At 53.7% G+C, this 18,750-nt stretch overlaps 2 protein-coding genes across 2 annotated transcripts in view; one reads left to right on the forward strand and one right to left on the reverse strand.

Moving 5' to 3' along the window:
* Window positions 1-10,279, forward strand: part of CARHSP1 (calcium regulated heat stable protein 1, 24kDa) — a 12,855-nt gene extending 2,576 nt beyond the window's left edge. Inside the window, exons 2-4 of the mRNA XM_008565087.1 lie at window positions 6,449-6,613; window positions 7,554-7,676; window positions 9,864-10,279. Coding sequence (XP_008563309.1) covers window positions 6,456-6,613; window positions 7,554-7,676; window positions 9,864-10,026 — 444 coding nt within the window. The 5' untranslated portion in view covers window positions 6,449-6,455 and the 3' untranslated portion in view covers window positions 10,027-10,279. The remainder of the gene's footprint in view (window positions 1-6,448; window positions 6,614-7,553; window positions 7,677-9,863) is intronic.
* Window positions 10,280-14,684: 4,405 nt separating this feature from the next.
* PMM2 (phosphomannomutase 2) overlaps window positions 14,685-18,750 on the reverse strand; it is a 26,615-nt gene continuing 22,549 nt past the window's right edge. Inside the window, exon 8 of the mRNA XM_008565095.1 lies at window positions 14,685-16,299. Coding sequence (XP_008563317.1) covers window positions 16,198-16,299 — 102 coding nt within the window. The 3' untranslated portion in view covers window positions 14,685-16,197. The remainder of the gene's footprint in view (window positions 16,300-18,750) is intronic.

Raw genomic sequence — 18,750 nt, forward strand, 5'->3', positions numbered from 1 at the left:
TTTTTATGTCTCACTGCTGTTGGCTTGCTTTACCTCTCCACCCAGGACTAAAGAAGGTGCCGAGGCATATTCCAAACTACTGAAATAAATGAAAATCAGGAAATTTTCCATGAAGCAAACCAATGACATAAGCATATGAGTTACTGGAATTGGTTTTGTGGAGCAGTTGGCCGATGATGTTTGCAAAGCTGGGGAGTGTAAGAAGAAGAGGAAATTTTTTTTATTTTTAATTTTAGTTTTTATTAAATCATAATTGGTTATACATACTTGGGGGGTTCAATGTTGACATATGTTGATGAAATCAATATTGCTAGCATATATATTGTTACAAATTGTACTTATTCTTTATGCCCCTTGTCCAATCTCTCCTCATCCTCCTCTCCCTCCCCCCTCCCCTCCCCTCCTGGCTCCCAGACCCCCGCTTTCCCCGGAACAATGGAGGGGAATGCGGCTGAGGCCCGCTCCGATGCTGCGTCAACCTCTGGCTCATTCTCGGCCGCTGTCGCTGCCAGGGACCCCTCTGTCCTGGCTCAGCTGACCTGCCTGCCCCTCGGCCCACGTGTCCTCAGTTCTCAGCTGGGCTAGGGTGGGGATGTGGGCGGGGACCGGCATCTCTGCCTCAGTTTACAGACGAGAAACCTGGTGCATTAGGGTAACTTTGAGATTCTTCTAGAGCCTTATCCCTGACCCCCTGCCCGGTTTCCCTTCCCCCCTCCTTTGCACTGGTTTGGAGCCTCGGGCTGCGAGGTGAACGTGTGGCACAGGGGTCACTGCCCTGTGTTCCCAGACCAGCAGCAGCTCCTCAGAATGCAGAATCTCAGGCCCCACCCTCTGCCTGCGGGATCAGAATCCGCATTTGAACACCATCCTGGAGATTCTGGGCACCCTAAAGTGACAGAAGCGCTGGCTTAAACCTCTCTGTGCCTTAGTTTCCTCATCTGTAAAATGGGGATGATGAAAGTGTCTCCCCCTGTTGGGCTGAAGTGAAGATTAATCTAAGTAATGCATGTAAACGCTGGACAGAGCCTGGCACAGAAGCAGTGGATGGCGGTGAGTAAAAGCACCCCTCCCTGCCCTTCCCTCTCCATGGTTGGTTCTCTAGCAGCCTGCCCTGTCCCCTTCCCTTATTGTGGGCTAGTGCCCACCCCACCTGCCAGCAGTGGCCTGGCCCTGGCGCTGGGAGCTGTCAACATGATGCCCAACCCTGGCCTTCCTCAGCCAGAGACCCATGGAAGGGTCAGGACACCCTCATTTTGCAGTCTTGGTAAAGTTCAGGCTGTGCGGAGAATAAAGCATCTGACTTGACCAGAGCTCTTGCACCCCCCCTCTCTCCATCTTCCTGCCTTCAGGAAAGGGCCTGAAGTTACCAGGAGCAGAGCCTGGTGAAATGAACTCTCTCACTAAGATGTGGATGTCTGATAGCACTGCTGAGGCTCCTCTCTCTGGAGTAAGCTTCTGGCTGCTTGGCTGAAAAGAGATCCTTGATGTAGTTGGTGGGCTTTCAGGGCAGGAGGGACAGGGGGCTGGTGGTTAACTGGGGCTCTGCATTATTGGGGCCTAAGTCCCCAGATTGGGGATGGGCCGAGGAGGGGTTGGGAAGACCAGAGCCTGGTACCCAGCTGAACTCCTGGAACCTTCCAGGAGGAGCTGTAAGGCCTATGGAAAATTCCCAGGCTATTTTGGACTGAGGCCCCCTTCTCCCGCCTAACACACCCATCCCTAGGGACAGTCAGGGTGGGAGTGGCTTCCTGCTTTCCCTCACCCCCCCAGCCCTGGGCCCCCTCCCTTAGCTGGACACTCATCAGAACCTGGGGGCTGATGGGGGGGAGGGAGCACAGGGCCAGCTGTTCACCTCTGGAACCACTCCTGCTTCCCAGCTTGCTTTTTCTCTGAGGGTTTCCACTGTCTGACATAAAACGTATTTCACCAATTTTTTTTATTAGCTATGTGACTGTGACCCAGGCAAGTTACTTGACACATTGTGTCTTAGTTTTCCCATCAGTGAAATGGGGGTGAAATGAGCCGAGATGTGTGAGGTGCTCGTGTGAGGTGCTCGGAATGTGTCTGGCCCCAGTACAATGCTATTGTGGTGGTGGCCGGCCCCTGCCTTTCCCTAATGTAAGCTCCTTGAGGGCAGGAAGTTTTGCTGTCTTGGTGTCTATTTCTTGCAGGTAGTGGGTGGGTTAGTAACTTAGTTGAATAGGGAGACAGCATTCTTCAGGCTTCTCCAGTGTCAGTGTGAGTGGCTTCTCCCTGGTCCAGTGGGTCTCACATGCAGACAGCAATGAGCCTGTGCATTCACATACACCCACACATATGTACATGCATGAGCACAAACATATGTACACATGCACAGACACACCCATGTAATCGTGTGCACACGCATGCCCCACATGTACACACATGCATATACACACCCACATACATGCGTGCACACACACAAACACGTGCCTCCTGCCAGCCTGAGCTTCAGTGTCTGTTTGCAGTCCCACCCCTCCGCCAGCTGGGGGAGTTAAGACAGGTATTGGGGCAAGTTGCAGAGGGACTTCTCCAGGGGACACTCTCCCTGGCCATGCCTGGGGATGCTGGGAGAGCAGTTGCTAGCTGGAAGCTGGGACCATGCTGGGCAGGGCTGGGGCAGGTGCGTGCATGCGTGCGTGCGTGTCTGCCTGTGTGTGTGTAGGGGGCGGTGCAGCAGCAGCAAGGCCCCAGAGCTGGCTCCTAGGTGACTGGCCACCACCCCCCAGCTGTTCTCTTTACAGCTTGGACCTTGACCCAGCCCTCCCCTCATTGAGGCCACTCACTCCTCCTCCTCCCTGCGGGCCTGCTGGGGGTGGCTGGCTCTCAGCGGGCCTGCTCTGGCTGCCCTGGCTGCCCTCCAGCCCAGATGGGCTGGGTGGAGGTTAAGGCTCCTGGGTCTCCTAGGTGGCACCGCCCCTCCCCCCAGTCACTTGTGCTCTCTCTCCTTTGGTTTCTTCCACTGTTAGGTGAGCATGAATGTAGCCACCTCCCACTGGACTGTGTAAGGCACTTAGCACACGCCAAGTACACAGTGAATGGCAGCCAGGACTTTGGGTGCCAGTGCTGGTTAAGAATGAACCTGGGTCATTCCCTAGACTGCCTGGGCCAACTCCTGTGCTGGGCCCTTTGAGTGCAGAGGGACCCCGGGCTGCCCGCAGACTACTCATCCCTGAAGGCCGTGGGCTACCACTGGCTTCTCTGAGGGACTGGGTGTATTTGGGGAGTTGGGGAGGCTGGGGTGGGGACAGACGGGGGCCCTCACTTCAGGCCTTCTTCATTTACCAGGAGGAGGTGGGCACCAGGAGGGGTGTGTGGACATGTAGAGAGGCAAGTGGATGTGAGAAAAGGAAGACGTGTGATGGTGATGACGGTGACACAGCGTGGTTCCTGAGCTGGCCCTGCCCTCCGTTCTGCCTCATCTCCTGCCTTTTGTCCCCTGCATCCACACCCACCACACGGTCTCCTTACTGGCCTACAGTCACACAGGCCCTTGCCAACCTCAGGGCCTTTGCACAGGCTGCTCCCATACCTGAGTAGCCTCTTCCGGTTTTCAGATGGTTGACTCTTTCCCATCATTCAAGGCCTGGCTTGCACCCTCATTAGAGTAGCACCCCCGCCCTGCTCCTTTTCATCCCCTCTATTTGTTTCCTAATAGCCCCTGCCCCTTTGGCAGTCTGCTTTGCTCTTGTTAATATATTTACCTGCTTATTCTCTGGCTCCAAGTTCAGCCCTGTGTCTTCATTGCTATGAACTGGGCCTAGTACTGGGCACATATTTGTTGGGTGACTTTATGGTGACAATTATAACAACAACCACAGCTGATGATTATTGCTCACTTGTTCTGGGAAGATGGTGTGCCCACTGCTTAGCGTGTATTATTTTGTTTCAACTTCGTGATGATACTGTGAAGTTGGGACTATTATAGTTCGAGGCCCAGAGAGATTAAGTAACTTTCCCAAGATCACACAGCCGGCAAGTGGTGGGATTTGGTCAGATGTGACTGACTCCAGGAGAAAACAGAGTTTGGATGGAAGGGGGGATCACAGTTCCACTCCTCACCCTAGTGTCACCAGACCCCTGCTACCCCACCTGCTGTCCTGGGCGGGCTGGATGGGGCCCTCCCCTCTCTGGGCCAGCTTCCTTCCCAGAACTCTGGGCACTGGAACATTCTAGGACTCTATGACCTGTGCTGGTGGGTCATGCTGGAGCCCTGATCCCCAGCCACTGCTGGTACCTTTTTCAGGCGGGGGCTCCCTGGACTCACTGTCCTCCCTGGCTGCAGCTGCAGCTGCAGCTGAGAGAAGGGTCAGGAGGTAATTATGTCACTTCCTCCAGAAGGCCAACTGGCCACCTCCCTTTGCAGCTGGACAGAACTGAGTCCCAACAGGGGAGCGCGGAGGGAAAGGTTTTGTCCTTTTGGGGGAAGGGGCGGCCCTTTCCCTGAGGAATTGGGCCTGGTTCTGGGATGGTTTGGGTTGGAGGCAGAGGGGCATTGCTGGGTGATGTGGGTTGGAAACTCAGTGCCCTGGGGCCATATAGTTGCTATAAATGAGGGAACCGGGGGTGGTGAACTGGGTGTTCAGGGTTATCAGAGCTTCTGATTCTTCTCAAAAGTAGCTGGAAACCTGGATTTCAAGGCAAACTCCTGGGATGTTTAAAAGATAGTTCATACTTTAAATTTGAAAACCCCAGGTGGCCAGGGCTGCTTCGTTCCCACCTAGCCGTATGAACTCAAGCGGACCCAAGCTTGGGCTCTTCCCCCGACCAGGCAGGCAGAGTCCAGTTCTGCTTCACCTGTCTCCATCACCAGCCCCGAGCAGGTGCTGAGGGCCACCCCCCAGCTGTCCCACTTTAGAGATGTGGAAACAGCCTAGAGAGGTGAAAGGACTTACCCTTTGATTCCTGGGCTATTGCTTTTTCCTCTTGACCTTGAGCCAAGGCCGATCGGGGCATTAGAGCCAGCACCTTCATATTCACCATTCATGGGGTACAGCGCCCACATCCTGCTCTTGGCAAAACTGCCAAAAAGCAAAGCAGCAGCTGAGGAATCTCCTCCCTCCAGCCCTCCAGCTGGGGCTGACCCTCCATTCTTTTTTTTTTTTGTCCTTTTTTTCGTGACCGGTAAGGGGATCGCAACCCTTGGTGTGGTGTCACCCGCACCGCGCTCAGCCAGTGTCGTATAACTTCGTATAATGTATGCTATACGAAGTTATGCGAGCCAAGGCCGATCGGGGCATTAGAGCCAGCACCTTCATATTCACCATTCATGGGGTACAGCGCCCACATCCTGCTCTTGGCAAAACTGCCAAAAAGCAAAGCAGCAGCTGAGGAATCTCCTCCCTCCAGCCCTCCAGCTGGGGCTGACCCTCCATTCTTTTTTTTTTTTGTCCTTTTTTTCGTGACCGGTAAGGGGATCGCAACCCTTGGTGTGGTGTCACCCGCACCGCGCTCAGCCAGTGAGCGCACCGGCCATTCCTATATAGGATCTGAACCCGCGGCAGGAGCGTTGCTGCGCTCCCAGCGCTGCACTCTCTTGAGTGCGCCACGGGGTCGGCCCTGACCCTGCATTCTGATGCATGTTAGGGGTCATCAGGGGAATTCGATTTCATGCATACCAGCGGCAGTAGCCCAGGCTGGCTGGGGATTCATTGTGAGCACCTGGGTCTGCATAGCGGTCCTGGTGGACGTGCAGCCTTTAAAATGCCCCCTTCCTCTTTGGGTCTTTTGGGCTTGCCCACCTGGCCTCTCTTTTTTGGATGCAGGGATCTAATTTGGGGTTTGAGCCCTCTCTGGTATGGGTTCTGGAGTTTCCTGGAGGTAGATGCCAGGTGTTCACATTTTTGTCCTCCCTAATAGTTTCTGGCACATAGCAGGGGTCAAGGAATGTTTGTTAAGTGACTGGAGTTCTGATCTGGTGGCTGGCTTTGAAGTGTCCCTGGCTGAAGGCTGGCTTTCTTTTTTTTTGGGCGGCTGGCCAGTATGGGGATCCGAACCCTTGACCTTGGTGCTGTAACACCACACTCTAACAGACAGATTAGCCAGCCAGCCCCCGACTGAGGGCTTTCTGCCTGTCCTCCCGGTCTGCCTGCCACTCATGGGTGTTGCATAAATGCCCTGAGTGGGCCAGGGTCTGCACTGGGCACTAGGGCCATAGAGAGGACAATGCCGTCTTTGTCATGCGAGTAACCTGGCATTTTTGCGCAGAGCTATGATAGAGGGAGGCCCGTGGCTACTACAGGAGCCCAGGGGTGGCGCCTGCCCTAGCTGGGCGTGTTTCTGGACAAGGTGACCTGGTGCTAAGCGAGACTTGAGCCTGCAGAGCCGACAGGACTAAGTCTCAGATGGAGGCTCTCAGACGTGGAGCAGGGGGTGCATCGGGCCCCCGCCTTGTGAGGGTGCGCCCCTGAGAGCCCCTATCTCTCTCCAGGTCAGCCATGTCATCAGAGCCTCCCCCTCCGTCACAGCCTCCCACCCATCAGGTACCTGTTGGGCTGCTGGACACCCCTCGTGCCCGAGAGCGCTCACCGTCCCCTCTGCGGGGCAATGTGGTCCCAAGCCCACTACCCACTCGCCGGACGAGGACCTTCTCAGCGTGAGTCTGGGGCTGCCTGGGGATGCTTTCTGATATGAGTTTCCTGCCCGAAACCAGAAATTCACTGTGTCTCTGGCCACCTCTGGGCCTCAGTGTCCCTGGCTGTCAAATGGGGAGACTTAGGGATGGGGTAAGGGCTGATGGTGAGAGACTGGGAAGGCACCTTCTCAACTCTGAGAACCTGTCATGAGGTTGCCATTGGGTGGGGAATCGTAGGGGTCTTAAAATCACTGGGCTTTACCCACACACAAGTCTCTACCTGTGAGACCCTTACTTGCTCAGCTGCAAAATGGAGAGAGTATCAGGGTGGTCATGGGGCTACGAGGACCCACACGATGCCTGGCAGATGCGGATCTCAGGCGAGTGAGTGGAGGCTACTGCTGTTATTAATAAATAATAATTAGTTTCTGGAGATATGCTCAGAGATCTTTTAGCTACTACTCCCCTCTTTCCAGATGGGGAAACAGGCCTGAAAAAATTTGCCAGGGTCATCCAGAGATTCATTCTTTTTTTTTTGTCTTTTTCCGTGTCCGGCAATGGATCGCAACCCTCAGTGTCGCCCCCGTACCAGACCAGGACCGGCAACGGGATCGCAGCCCTCGGTGTTGCTCCCGCGCCTCGCTCAGCCAGTGAGCGGGAACCGGTCTGTATGTGGGATCCGAACCCTCGGCGGGAGCGCCGCCGCGCTTCCCAAGCGGCGCACTTAAGCAGTGCGCCACCGGGCCGGCCCCAGAGATTCATTCTTACCAGAGTCTGTGTGAACAGCTCCCAGAATTGTGCAGTGCACAACCTCTATGAATGTACACGATGGCCCTGGCCAGGACTCCCCAGGGCACAGCTGTGGGCAGGGACTGGGATGAGCTGCGTGTGCCCCCAGGAGGACAGGTGGCTGTCCTGGAGGGCTGATGGGGGCCCTTCATACTTTCCCCCTCTCTGTCAGGACGGTTCGGGCTTCACAGGGCCCCGTCTACAAAGGAGTCTGCAAATGTTTCTGCCGATCCAAGGGCCATGGCTTCATTACCCCGGCTGACGGAGGCCCTGACATCTTCCTGCACATCTCTGAGTGAGTCAGCGGCAGGTCTGGGCGGCCTGGGGCTGGGCCAGGCCCAGGCCCTTGCAGGCGGGAAGGAGTGTATCTGTGCTGGGTGTTGGGATGCATGGCCAGGTGTGTGTGACTCTGCCTTTGACCAGTGCTCTGTGTTCCTGTGCATTGGGATGGGGTCATGAACCTGTACCTGGCTGTGTTGGGGGGTGTGAGGCTGCGGGTGACTGTCCTTGTGCGGTGGTGACTGGGTATGTGTGCGAATAGTTGTGTAAGGTTTTGTGTGTGTCCCACCACAGATGCCGGGGGGTGTGTGGCCATACCTCTAGGGGACAGGGTGGTGGCAGCTGTGTTTGGTGTGTGTGTGGGAGACCAGAGCTGCGTGGGGTGAGTCTGAGTGTCTGTGTGTTTCTGGCCAATGGGGAGGGGTGTCCCTGTGAGTTAGGGGAGCTGTGTTTGGCCTGGAAGCTGATTCCTGCCCAACTTCGGGGGAAGCAGCCTGGTGAGGCTGAGGGCTGCCTGGCCCCTTTGCTCCAGGAAGGAAGGAAGTTTGGGGCTATATCCTTTCTCTTGCCACTTGCTTATTGACGTTCTTCCTTCCTGAGTGTCTGGAAACCCCTGGGGAGCCCAGGGCAGGGCCCACACGTCCTAGGCCTTGGGGCTGGAAGGCTCCCACCATCCTGTGCTTCCCCTCCGGTCTGGGCAGCCTCCACATACATGAGGACCCTTCATCTGGCACTGCCAACCTATACTCCCCTCTGGCTTAAGCACTCCCCAGTCTTTCATTTCAGGCAGTGGCAGGCCAAGTCATACCTCACACAGACCTGGCGAACATAGTGCCCACATCTTTTTTTTTTCCTTTTTTTGTCTTTTTTCGTGACCGGCAACGGATCGCAACCCTCAGTGTCGCGCCCGTACCGGACCGGGACCGGCAACGGGATCGCAACCCTCGGTGTTGCTCCAGCACCTCGCTCAGCCAGTGAGCGGCCGGTCTGTATGTGGGATCCGAACCCTCGGCGGAAGCACCGCCGCGCTCCCAAGTGGCGCACTGTAGCAGTGCGCCACCGGGCCGGCCATAGCGCCCACATTTTTGACAGGAGGATCCTGTTGCATATGGTCTATTGCAACGCGAGCGTCCTCCCTCCTTCCCCCCATACCTCTCAGTGCTCTTACATATCAGGTCTACTTGAAGACCCCCTACACAGTGCCAACATGAGAAAGATGCTAAAGCAATGCCTTTTATGTATGTATGAACGCATACATGGATGTGTAAATGTATTTCCACACTGCCCCTTTCCAGAAAGGATTTGTAAGTGATTTACAAAGACACACATAGTGCAATATGAAAAATAAGTTAGTCAGGAAAACATGGAGGTGGGGGCATATAAGAAAGATGGAGATGCTGTGATGTCTGGTTAAGCTCTAGAAGTGGGCTGTATATTCAATTCTGAGCTTCCTGGTGGCCGCATCAAAGAGGGAAACACTATTTGCCGTCAGATTCTCAGATTGAAACAAACAAGTTCTGGAGGGAGCTGGCTGGCCCTGGTGTTCAGGGTCTGAAGGGGATTTTCCTTCTGGGGTCTCATCAAGGGGGCATCAAGATGCCAATCTCACTGTGAGATGTTGACCTATGTCCCCTACAAAGTAAGGGAACCTGCCCGGGGGTGGTCACAAGGGAGAGGACCCCTTCTGGAACTAGCTTTAAGCACAAAAGGGACTTTCTTAAAGGCTCACTGGTATCTGGGGAATTTGAGAGCGACGTACCTCAGTTTCTGAGACTCGGGACAAGGAGCTGGTGTGCTGAAGAGCTCAGGAGAGAGCCTGGCCAAGGCCATCTCTCAACTTTGATTCTCTTTCTATGATGGCCATGTTTCTCTCTGGCTCTTCCTTCTACAAGCCCAGGCTCCCACATTGAATGTTACAGTGTGAGCCCCCACAAGCGGCTGGGCTCTGTCTCAGTCTCAGTGTCAAAAGTCTCAGAGGAGCTAATTGGGTCAGGGGCTCCTTGGCCACGACTGTGAGGCAGGGGGAAGTGTGGTGGCTCCCTCTGTTGGAAGGGCAAGAAGGGAAAGGGGTTCCAGGTGGTCGGTCAGATGGGTGCCTGCTCTGGTGGCCCTCTGACCAGAAGGGTGCTGGTGTCTTGGGTGTGGAGTCTCATGGGGCTTTTCCTGGTGCAGCCACAGACTGGCTCTCTTTCTACCCCCGCAGCGTGGAAGGGGAGTATGTCCCGGTGGAAGGCGACGAGGTCACCTATAAGATGTGCTCCATCCCTCCCAAGAACGAGAAGCTGCAGGCCGTGGAGGTAGTCATCACCCACCTGGCGCCGGGGACCAAGCATGAGACCTGGTCCGGGCATGTCGTCAGCTCCTAGGAGACTCCAGAAACACCCCTTCTCCTGGGCTCATGGGAGACTTTGGGGGGTGAGGAGGGGGTAGGACCACACTGGAGATACCATTCTACCATATGAGATGGGGCTTCAAAGGGGGACATGGTCCCTTTTAAGTATCTCCTGGAGGAAGGGGTATGGGGGGCAGGCGTCAGGGTGCTCCTGGCCACCAGCATAGCCTCTGACCATCACAGCAACCTCTCACCATCTGAAAAGCATTAAAAGCATTTAAAAAGGAGGGGTGCCTGCTGGTGGCTGAGTGCAGGGTCGAACCCCAGCCCAGGGGGTGGGTCAGGGGTGGTGTCACCCAATGGAGCAGGCTCAGCCCACACAGTTTCTCTTCCTCCTGGAGTTGGAGACTCAAAACACCAAATGTGGCCCACTAGGGGACTACATGGTCTCTGCATGACTTCCCCAGGGTGAATTTCTATCTCATGTCCCTCCTTTGACCTGGGCAGAGCAGTCTTCTTCTAATTCTCGGCTTGGTTGGTTTGAGGGGAGCTGGCTTCAGAGGGGTGGGGAGAGTGGAGGGGGTGTCCTTGGATTGGAGGCATTTTGCCTTATGGTGCCTTTGCAGTGGGAGTGTCGCAGCTGCCTGTCTGGGGAAGACAGTTCCTCCGGGAGCCCTGACCCCTGGGCGTGGCAGTCTGGAGCTCGGGGCTAAACTCTGACTCCTCTTGGAAGCCTGATCTTCTCCATCTGTCTTCATTACTCAGCAGCCATCTCACAGCCTCTGTCATTTAGGCGGTGGTTGGAGGTGGTGATTGGGGTGGGTAGTGAGAGACGGTAGAACGGCTTTGCAGAGGGGAGGGTCTCTGTTTAAAAACACAACTTTCTCCAGACTCTTCCAGGAAAGAGTAGGTAGCTTGCCTCCTGACAGCCTGGTAAAGTCAAAACTTGACAGACAAATACACCTTGGGTGAGGGGATTTTCTTTAAAATTGGTGTCAAGAAACGCTTAGGGTTTTGGTTGTTTTTTTTTTGTAATAACTAAAGCTATCAGCCAGAGCCAGCTCTGTTTGCAGTCTGCTGCCAACATTGCAAACTTGTGTAGGTATTTCCACTAAGCAGATCGTTAGGATTTTCTTTGCTGTGATTTGGTTTAGCTTCAGTTGTGATTTAAAGATAGAAATAGCTGGGCAATATGGTTTGAAATATGTGGCCTACATATAGTCAAGGATCTACTTGTCAACGCAGGGAAGCAAACCCTTTGAAACAGTGGCTTTTGGGCAGACGACGATGGTTCAGTAAGAGAGAGGGTCATTTGATGCTGGAAGCACTACGGCCTCATCAAGTGTCTTAACTCAGATGTGCCTGTCCTTTTCAGCCTAAGGACTGCTTCGTTTGGAGGGGGGTGGAAGGCTATGGAACTATGTTGCTGATGACTGATGGAGTTGTTTTAAAATAGGCAAGTAAGCGTGTTGATTGTGTGTGTGCAGTGAAACATACAAACTGTTGGCATCACAGTTAAGCACTGGATCAGATTTTTTCTTGCCTGCTGTGGCCCTTGAGGGCCCTCCCCTCCCGCCTCTGCCTTCTGCTGGGTCAAAGGTGGCCTTTCCCACTGCAGCCTTGGATTGTTATCCAGATGGCTCCCCGGGGGGCCTTGCTGTCTCCTGGGTACAGACCACACTTCCAAAGCTACTTCTGCCAAGACCCGAGAGGGCTCCCTGAGGTTGAGAACCTGCGTCTTCACCCCTTTACTACATCCTTGTCCTCACCTTGGCACCTGTTGGGACTTGGTGTGACCCTACATGCTGGAAGCTCTAGGAGCTCTGCCTGATGGTGAGCTTGGGGGCTGCATTCCACTGTTCAGAGGTGACCTTTGGATTCTCTTGCTCAGCAGAATCCTTTGTAAACGGCTCTCGCTCAGTCCTTCCTGCATGACCACATCTTTTTCAATTGTTGAGTATTCTAGAACTGCAGGACAATAGAGCGGGCAGGAACCCCCTCTCCGCTCAAACATGGAGTCTCAATTTACAGATGGGGAAACTCCTCAAGGCTGTGGGAGGGACATGTGATGTTGGTGACCAAGCTGGGACTAGAATCCAGGATTCCCAAATCCAGATTGGGCTTCCCATCAGCCACCTTTCAATAAAGTTGCATTTTGTGAGGCTGTGTGTTCGTGAACATGTTGGCTGGTTCGCAAAAGAGTGTTCCCTTTGTTTATTTATTTAAAATTTAACAGAGTTTCATTGAGCAAAAAACGATTCACAAATTGGGCAGCCGCCAGAACCAGAATAATTTTACAGCGATTCTGGGGCTGCTGTGTGGTCAGCTAAAATTTATAGGGAAAAAAAAAAAAAAAAACCCAAACACGGAGTATTTCCTTTTAAGCAGCAGGTATGGGCGTCTCCCTTAAACAAGGCCGGCTGACACTTTCTACTGCAGTCTGGTTTTTTGGGGGGTGGGGGTGAATAAGAAGAGGGGATCACACCTTTTTTTTAATCGTCATTCTCTAGTGTGGGAAAGTTTAGCAAAGAATGTGGCTTCGTGGCACCAGAACATGCCATTTACTTAGTTGTGGACAAATGCTCTGTTGAAGCATTTAGGGTGTCGTGTGAGAAACGTCATTCTCACCATACACCCATGGGAATGGGTCTCACTTCTTCCTGCTCCAGACATTTGAAGGCTCACTACTCTCCGGGCACGAAGTGGGGGGGCTGGAAACATGAGGCTGTCCCCACCCTAGGGGGTCCAGCAGTCTGGGCACAGGGCCAGGGTGCAGGAGGAACGGGAGTTAGCTGATGGAGCAGTGGGAGAGCCAGGGTGGGCCCGACAAGAGGGCCCCTGGGCTTGGTTTCTAGCAGAGCAGTGGGGGGATACAGGGGTGGTGGTGACTGTCAGGGGCCACTGTGGGAGAGACTTTGTGCCTGGCTGGAAATGTTTTGTCCCGGCCAGTGTTTCCCAAGGGAGGTAGTGGTTTTTGGTGGTGCAGAGATGAATACTGTTATTGTTAATAATACAATGATTTTCAAAATATATTGGGACAAATTATATTGTAAATTATACAAATTACACACTGGCCAGGACAAAACTTTTCCAGCTCATTGAACCTGTTTAGGGAGAGGCCAGAGTAGGCATTTAGCTCAAAACCAGGAGATTTGTGGACTTACTGCCTGCAGTGAGGGTTACACAAGTGGCATGGGGAAGGGTTTGGCAGAAACTGCAGGTGGGGCCGGGAAGACTGACGTTTGGGAAAGCAGCCCTGGGGGGTGGGATGACTTCCAGCACTTGACTTTGGGGTGCCTGGAGGGTGGAGTGTAGGTAAGAGGGAGCCTGGCTGCTTCTCATTAGGGTAGGAGGCACCTGTCCTGGGCTGAGGTGGCCAAGATCAAGGAGCACTTGGGAGCCCTTGGAGATGATGTGATTCAAGGCCACATATGCGTGGATTACATTGACATCTGTGCCAGGCACATCAGGAACCTTGCCCAGACTCCTCCTCAGAGTCAAGTTCAAGGTCTTCACCAGGGTTTGTAAGGGCCCACCTGGCTGGTCTCTCCCTCCTCCAGCGAGCTCTTGGCCTGCCCTGGCTCACCAAGGCCTTTCCCCTGGGGCTTAAGCCCTGGGTCCAGGATCAGGTTCTGTAGTGCTGGGGGGGTTGGAGGCAGGGGTGCTAGTGACTTTCTTAACAGCCCCAGACTGGCTAGGATGTAACCTCTGTGCTGCCCTCTTACCTAATGTATTTAAATTTCTTGCCTTGGTGTCTTTATCCTGCCCACTCCCTAAGGCAGAGGGAATGATTGTCGCTGCCTTTCAGGGTTCCTAGGGGTTACCTGAGTTGGTAATAGCTAACACACACTGTTCAGTCTTCATTGAAATTAATGCCTTTAAATTACATATGTGGTAGGCACTATGCCATCTGACAGACGAGCAAACCGAGGCCGAGTTGGACTTGCCCAAAGTCACACGGCTGGTTGGCAGCAGGACTGGGCTCTGAACCTGGGCAGCCCAGCTCCACTACAGAACTTGCTGCTCTGGAAGTGCTTCATGATGTAGCCATGATTACTTGACATCCCCACCACGGTGCCTGGCTAGGGGAGGCCCTTGGGATAAATCCCAGGAAGCCTGGGCTGGGATGCAGTGAAATGATGAGAGGACAGAAGGGAGGAGGATGGATGGGAAGGTCCAAAATCCTCTTGAGGCGGCAAGGAGGGCGGTTGAGAAAATTCTGACAGTGCAGAGTGGGGAATGGCGAGAGGGCTCAAGGGATAATTGGGAAGGGAGTGGCCAGGCCCGCTGGCATCAGGTGCCCAGGGCAGCCTCAAGGCCCCCGCCTGAGGGCCGCCTTGTGCAGGCATGTGACAGCAGCTACCCTGTGTCTCCAGCTACAGGAAGGAGAGGACAAGCTGCAGTAAGACTCAGTTGTCTTGCTCTAACAGTGAGGGAAGGAAACTTCCAGGGAATCATGGATCCTGATCTAGAGGGCATAAAAACGGTGGAGGAGCCTGTGCCAGTCGGGAAGGTGCAGCACTGCAGACAGAGTAAGGGGCTCCCGACGCTGCAGAAACACAGGGGCAAAGAAAGAGCAGCTCTCAGATCGAGGACTAGGGTGTCCTTCCAGAATCTGAGATGATACCACTGCTAATCTTTCACTTCATTCACTCAACAGTTAGAGGAGGAAAATGTAACCAGAGTGAGAAATAGGAAAGAATAAAATCACTTTAATGTGCAACTTTTCATTTGGAAAGGTCATTACAGTATCATTTGCAAAATTCAACAAGGAGAGATGCCACTGGCTGGCTGTGTCCTGGGACTCACTCGTGTCCCAGGAACGCCAATCTCTCATGTGCGGGAAAGTGGGTGGGTGAGGGGCAGGGTCCACAAGCCCGGCCTTCCCGCTGTCACGTAACCTGATCTGCAGCTGACACAAGCCCAAGTGGCTGGGAGGTTTGGAGAGAACCAGGCTCGTCAGTGATGAGCCCTGGCTGTGCTGGGAGGTGGGTGGTGAGAGAACACCCGGTCCCAGGTTCAGGTTGGCAGCACCAGCAGAGGGTTGATGGGTCCCAGCATTTCCACACACTGAAAAGTGACAATGTGAACTGTTTTCTTGAAAAGTTCTTTTCCACCGTGTTCTGGAGGAGTCCCGTGAGCTTCCTTCCAATTTCATGTGGATTGTGGGAGGGAGGAGTGAGGGACATGGGCCCAACTACAGCTGCTCCTACACCCTCAAGTCAAAGTCTGGATGAGGGCCTGGTGGACAGGCTAACCGTAAAGTGCAGCTCCCGTTCCTGTCCCTACCCTGGCTCCCACCTGATCCCTGAGAAACTAGGGGTGTAAAAGGCCCCTGGGAGCCCACCCAGGGCCAATAAGGAGAAGGTCCTTTGGGCGAAGTTAGTTTCCCTGTCCCTGGGATCAGAGCTGGGATGCTGGGGAAGGACTGCTTTTCCAGGGCCAATTCTCCACTAGGGTTGTTGGCTCCTTACTTCCTCCCATCTCAATGCTTCCAGAAAGCAGCCAGGCCATTCAAAATGTAGTGAACTCACAGCTGACCCAAGAAAGGCCAGCTGAGGTGCAAACTCCTTAGGGTCAGCTGTCCCTTGGCCAGCCACCTGTCCCAGAAGTGGGCTTGGAAAACAAAGATTCCCTCCAGGCATCCAGCTGCAGGCTCACAGCAAAGCCTCCATTGCTTGGGAGGGAGCCTCATTTCAGGAAGTGTTCTTAAACTTCTGTCCTGGGTCAGTGCGGATGTCTCATCACCAAATCCCCCTTTTTAATGTTGACGCCGGGTCCCAGCATTAATCCCTGTAACTCCTTCACAAGCCCTGTGAAGAGGGAGGGTCCAGACACATGTGATCTTTCTGCATCACTCCAGACTGATGGGCAAGTCCCCAAACCATGTGACTGCACACATTGGGTTGGTCTCAGCCTGGGCATGGGGTGGGGTATAAAACCTTTTGTTGGAGGTATTCCTTCAAGCCATTCTTGACAAGTCCTTTCTTCTCCCTTCTGGCTGCTGCTGGCAGTGGAGATGGAGGTACCGTGTTGGAGTGGAGGGCCAGTTCTCTGCCGAGCGAGGCTACAGAGGTCCAGAAAGGCCTTGATTGGCACAGTGGGAAAAGCCGGCCTGGGGGCTGGTGGCAAGTGGCATGGGAGGGAGGGAGGGAGGGAGGAAGCTCGGCTCGGGCTCCGTTGCCAGGACCCCTCCCTTGTCATGTCAGGAGAAGAGCTCTTCACAGATCCTGCGTGTGTCCTCGGGCGCCACCACGGTGTAGCCTACAGTTCTCGGGTCTGTGAAGATCTCATGGTCGTTGCCACCCTGCAGAGACACAAAGCACAGATGTAGGCTCCACCCTTTGTCCCAGGCCACTGCTGCTGCTTCTGTGACCCTGGAGCCTTGAGGCTGCCAGAGAAATGCGGAACTTGAGATTTTACTGGGGCAGGGAGGATTCTTCAGTCACCTCTCAGTTTCCAGGAGAGAACAACACAAGTACAGTCATTATTGAGAAAGGATTTATAACCTCCTCTTGAACTGCAGTTTAGCTTGGAACATGTAATTATGCCTATGAAAGAAATCACGACGTTCTTGTGAAGATCTGTCTAAGGCTGATTTTTCTATAAAGAAAGCAAGCACAGAAAGTGACAGAATTCTCACAGCCATCAGTTGGTTTTAGCTGTGCCCAAACTTTTCTAATAAGTCACGAGGGAGCATTAGTAGGCAGACAGCCCAGAGCAGGGCCGCTCATGGAACTTTCTGTGATGGTGGACATGGTCACACCAGTGCTGACAGTGGCCACCAGCCTTGTGTGACTACTGTGCACTTCGAGTGTCGCTAGTGTGACAGAGGAACTGAGTTTATTTTGATCAATTTAAATTTAAAAGGCTCCATGTGGATGGTGTCTGAGCTGCTGGTGAAGGGCAGGGTCTATGGAGTGGGTGGCCTGGTTAGATCCTGGTTCTACCACTGCCTAAGTGCGTGGCTAAGGGTAACTCCCCGTGTCTAAAATGGGGATACTGGGGGAGCCTCGCCCAGAGCGCTGTGATGAGAAGTCAACCAGACCAGATGACTGGGGGAGGCTCCAGGAGTGCCCCCGGATGTTCAGGGTGCGGGTGAGTCACACCTTGGTAAAGACTAGGAAACTGAGGCCTCGGAAAGGCTGCTTTTGCAGGGCGCATGTCTGGGAGGATCTGGGCCTGTGTTGGATGGTGGGGGTCATGACTGAGTCAAGTGTTCTAGGTCTGTGCCCCCACCACCACCCACCCCCGCCAATCTCGTGGTCTCACGTTAACGAATCAGGCTACCTGACGTTCCTGCAACCCCAGTCCTGCTCTTCTTGTCATGGAATTTCCTGTATTTTTCTCATAAAATAGGATAGCAGTCTAACTCCAAACCTTGAAATAAATCAGTTTATAACAATGAAAAACAACTGCAGAGAAAGTGGATTTTTCTCATAAAGAACAGAGCCTGTAGCCAGTATGAAGAAAAACTGTGATTCTGTAGGAAAATGTGACATCCCTTTAAAGGACTAATTGACACTGGAAATTACTAGCGCTGTCATTTTTATAAGAACCCATCCCTAAGCAGATGGCTGCCCCAGGTGACTTTAGGAGGGAACATTGCTGGGCCCAAGGACCACTGGGTGGCGTCGCCTCAGAAGCCCATGAACTTGTGTGAGCCGTGTGCAGCTGAGGAGTCTGCTGGGGCCTCGCCTGGGCCTCACAAACTCTTGTCCTGTAAAGGGGCCTTGGGTCACTCAGACAGCCCTAAGTTTCACAGCCTGCACCTGCTAAACAAATACATGCAAATCAGTTCTAATAATTCTTATGATTAAAAAAGAAAGTCAGATTTGTCTTAGGAACGGCGTATGGGTAAACCCCACAGAGAACCTAAGACAGACAGACCAACTCTTGTACTCTCCAAAGAGCCAAAACTCTTCTGGGACACATTCGCTGCCCTGTCCTGCACTGACCTACAATGAATAAGTATGAAAGTATTAATTGAGCAAACCTTTTTGGACTGCCTACTACCAGGCATCATTTTAGAGGCTGGAAATACCAACACCCAGGCTGCCTTGGGAGACTGCGTCCCAATGGAGGAGACTGACCATAAATAAACAGCTCTGCAAGGTTTTGTGATGAGGAAGTAAGGGGACAGGCCACTTGACTGACACTGTGTGAGAAGGTTGCAGGCATGACCCTGCGGGAGCAGGGTTAGAAGGGTGGGTGGGGGCTGGGCCACGGAGGACCTCACAGATCATGGTAAGGACTTGGGATATTATGGGAAGCCACAGGCAGGCTGCAAGCCTGGGACATGACTGGATTTACCTCATGACAGGATCTCTCTGGAGAATGGATGGGGTGTAAGCTGGGAGAGCAGGAGGCTCGTGCACCAGCCAGGGTACAATGAGTACAGAAGCCAGTACCTGAGAAGAGACCTCTGACACAAAAAATGTTTTCACTAGTTCCGTGACAGCTGCCACACCTGCCCTTCCCTGGAGAGGATGTCCCATGCGGGGACAGATGGGTGCCTGACTCACGCCTAATTTGGCACGAGTCTGCCATGGCCTTGCTGGGGATGTGGGGAGGTGTCTGTGGAATCCAAGGGAGCACTCTGTGTGCATGTAGCTCACTGACACTTAATACAGCCAGGTCCAGGGAATCAAAACTCTTCCAGGAACGCAAAGCCCCCCCCCCCCCCCCCCCCCCCCCCCCCCCCCAGATGTGTCCCCCCCATTTTCTCATTGTAAGAGCTTCAAAAAAAAAAAAAAAG

The sequence above is a fragment of the Galeopterus variegatus genome, unplaced genomic scaffold, assembly GCF_000696425.1.
Source record: "Galeopterus variegatus unplaced genomic scaffold, G_variegatus-3.0.2 Scaffold195, whole genome shotgun sequence".
Taxonomy (NCBI): Eukaryota; Metazoa; Chordata; class Mammalia; order Dermoptera; family Cynocephalidae; genus Galeopterus; species Galeopterus variegatus.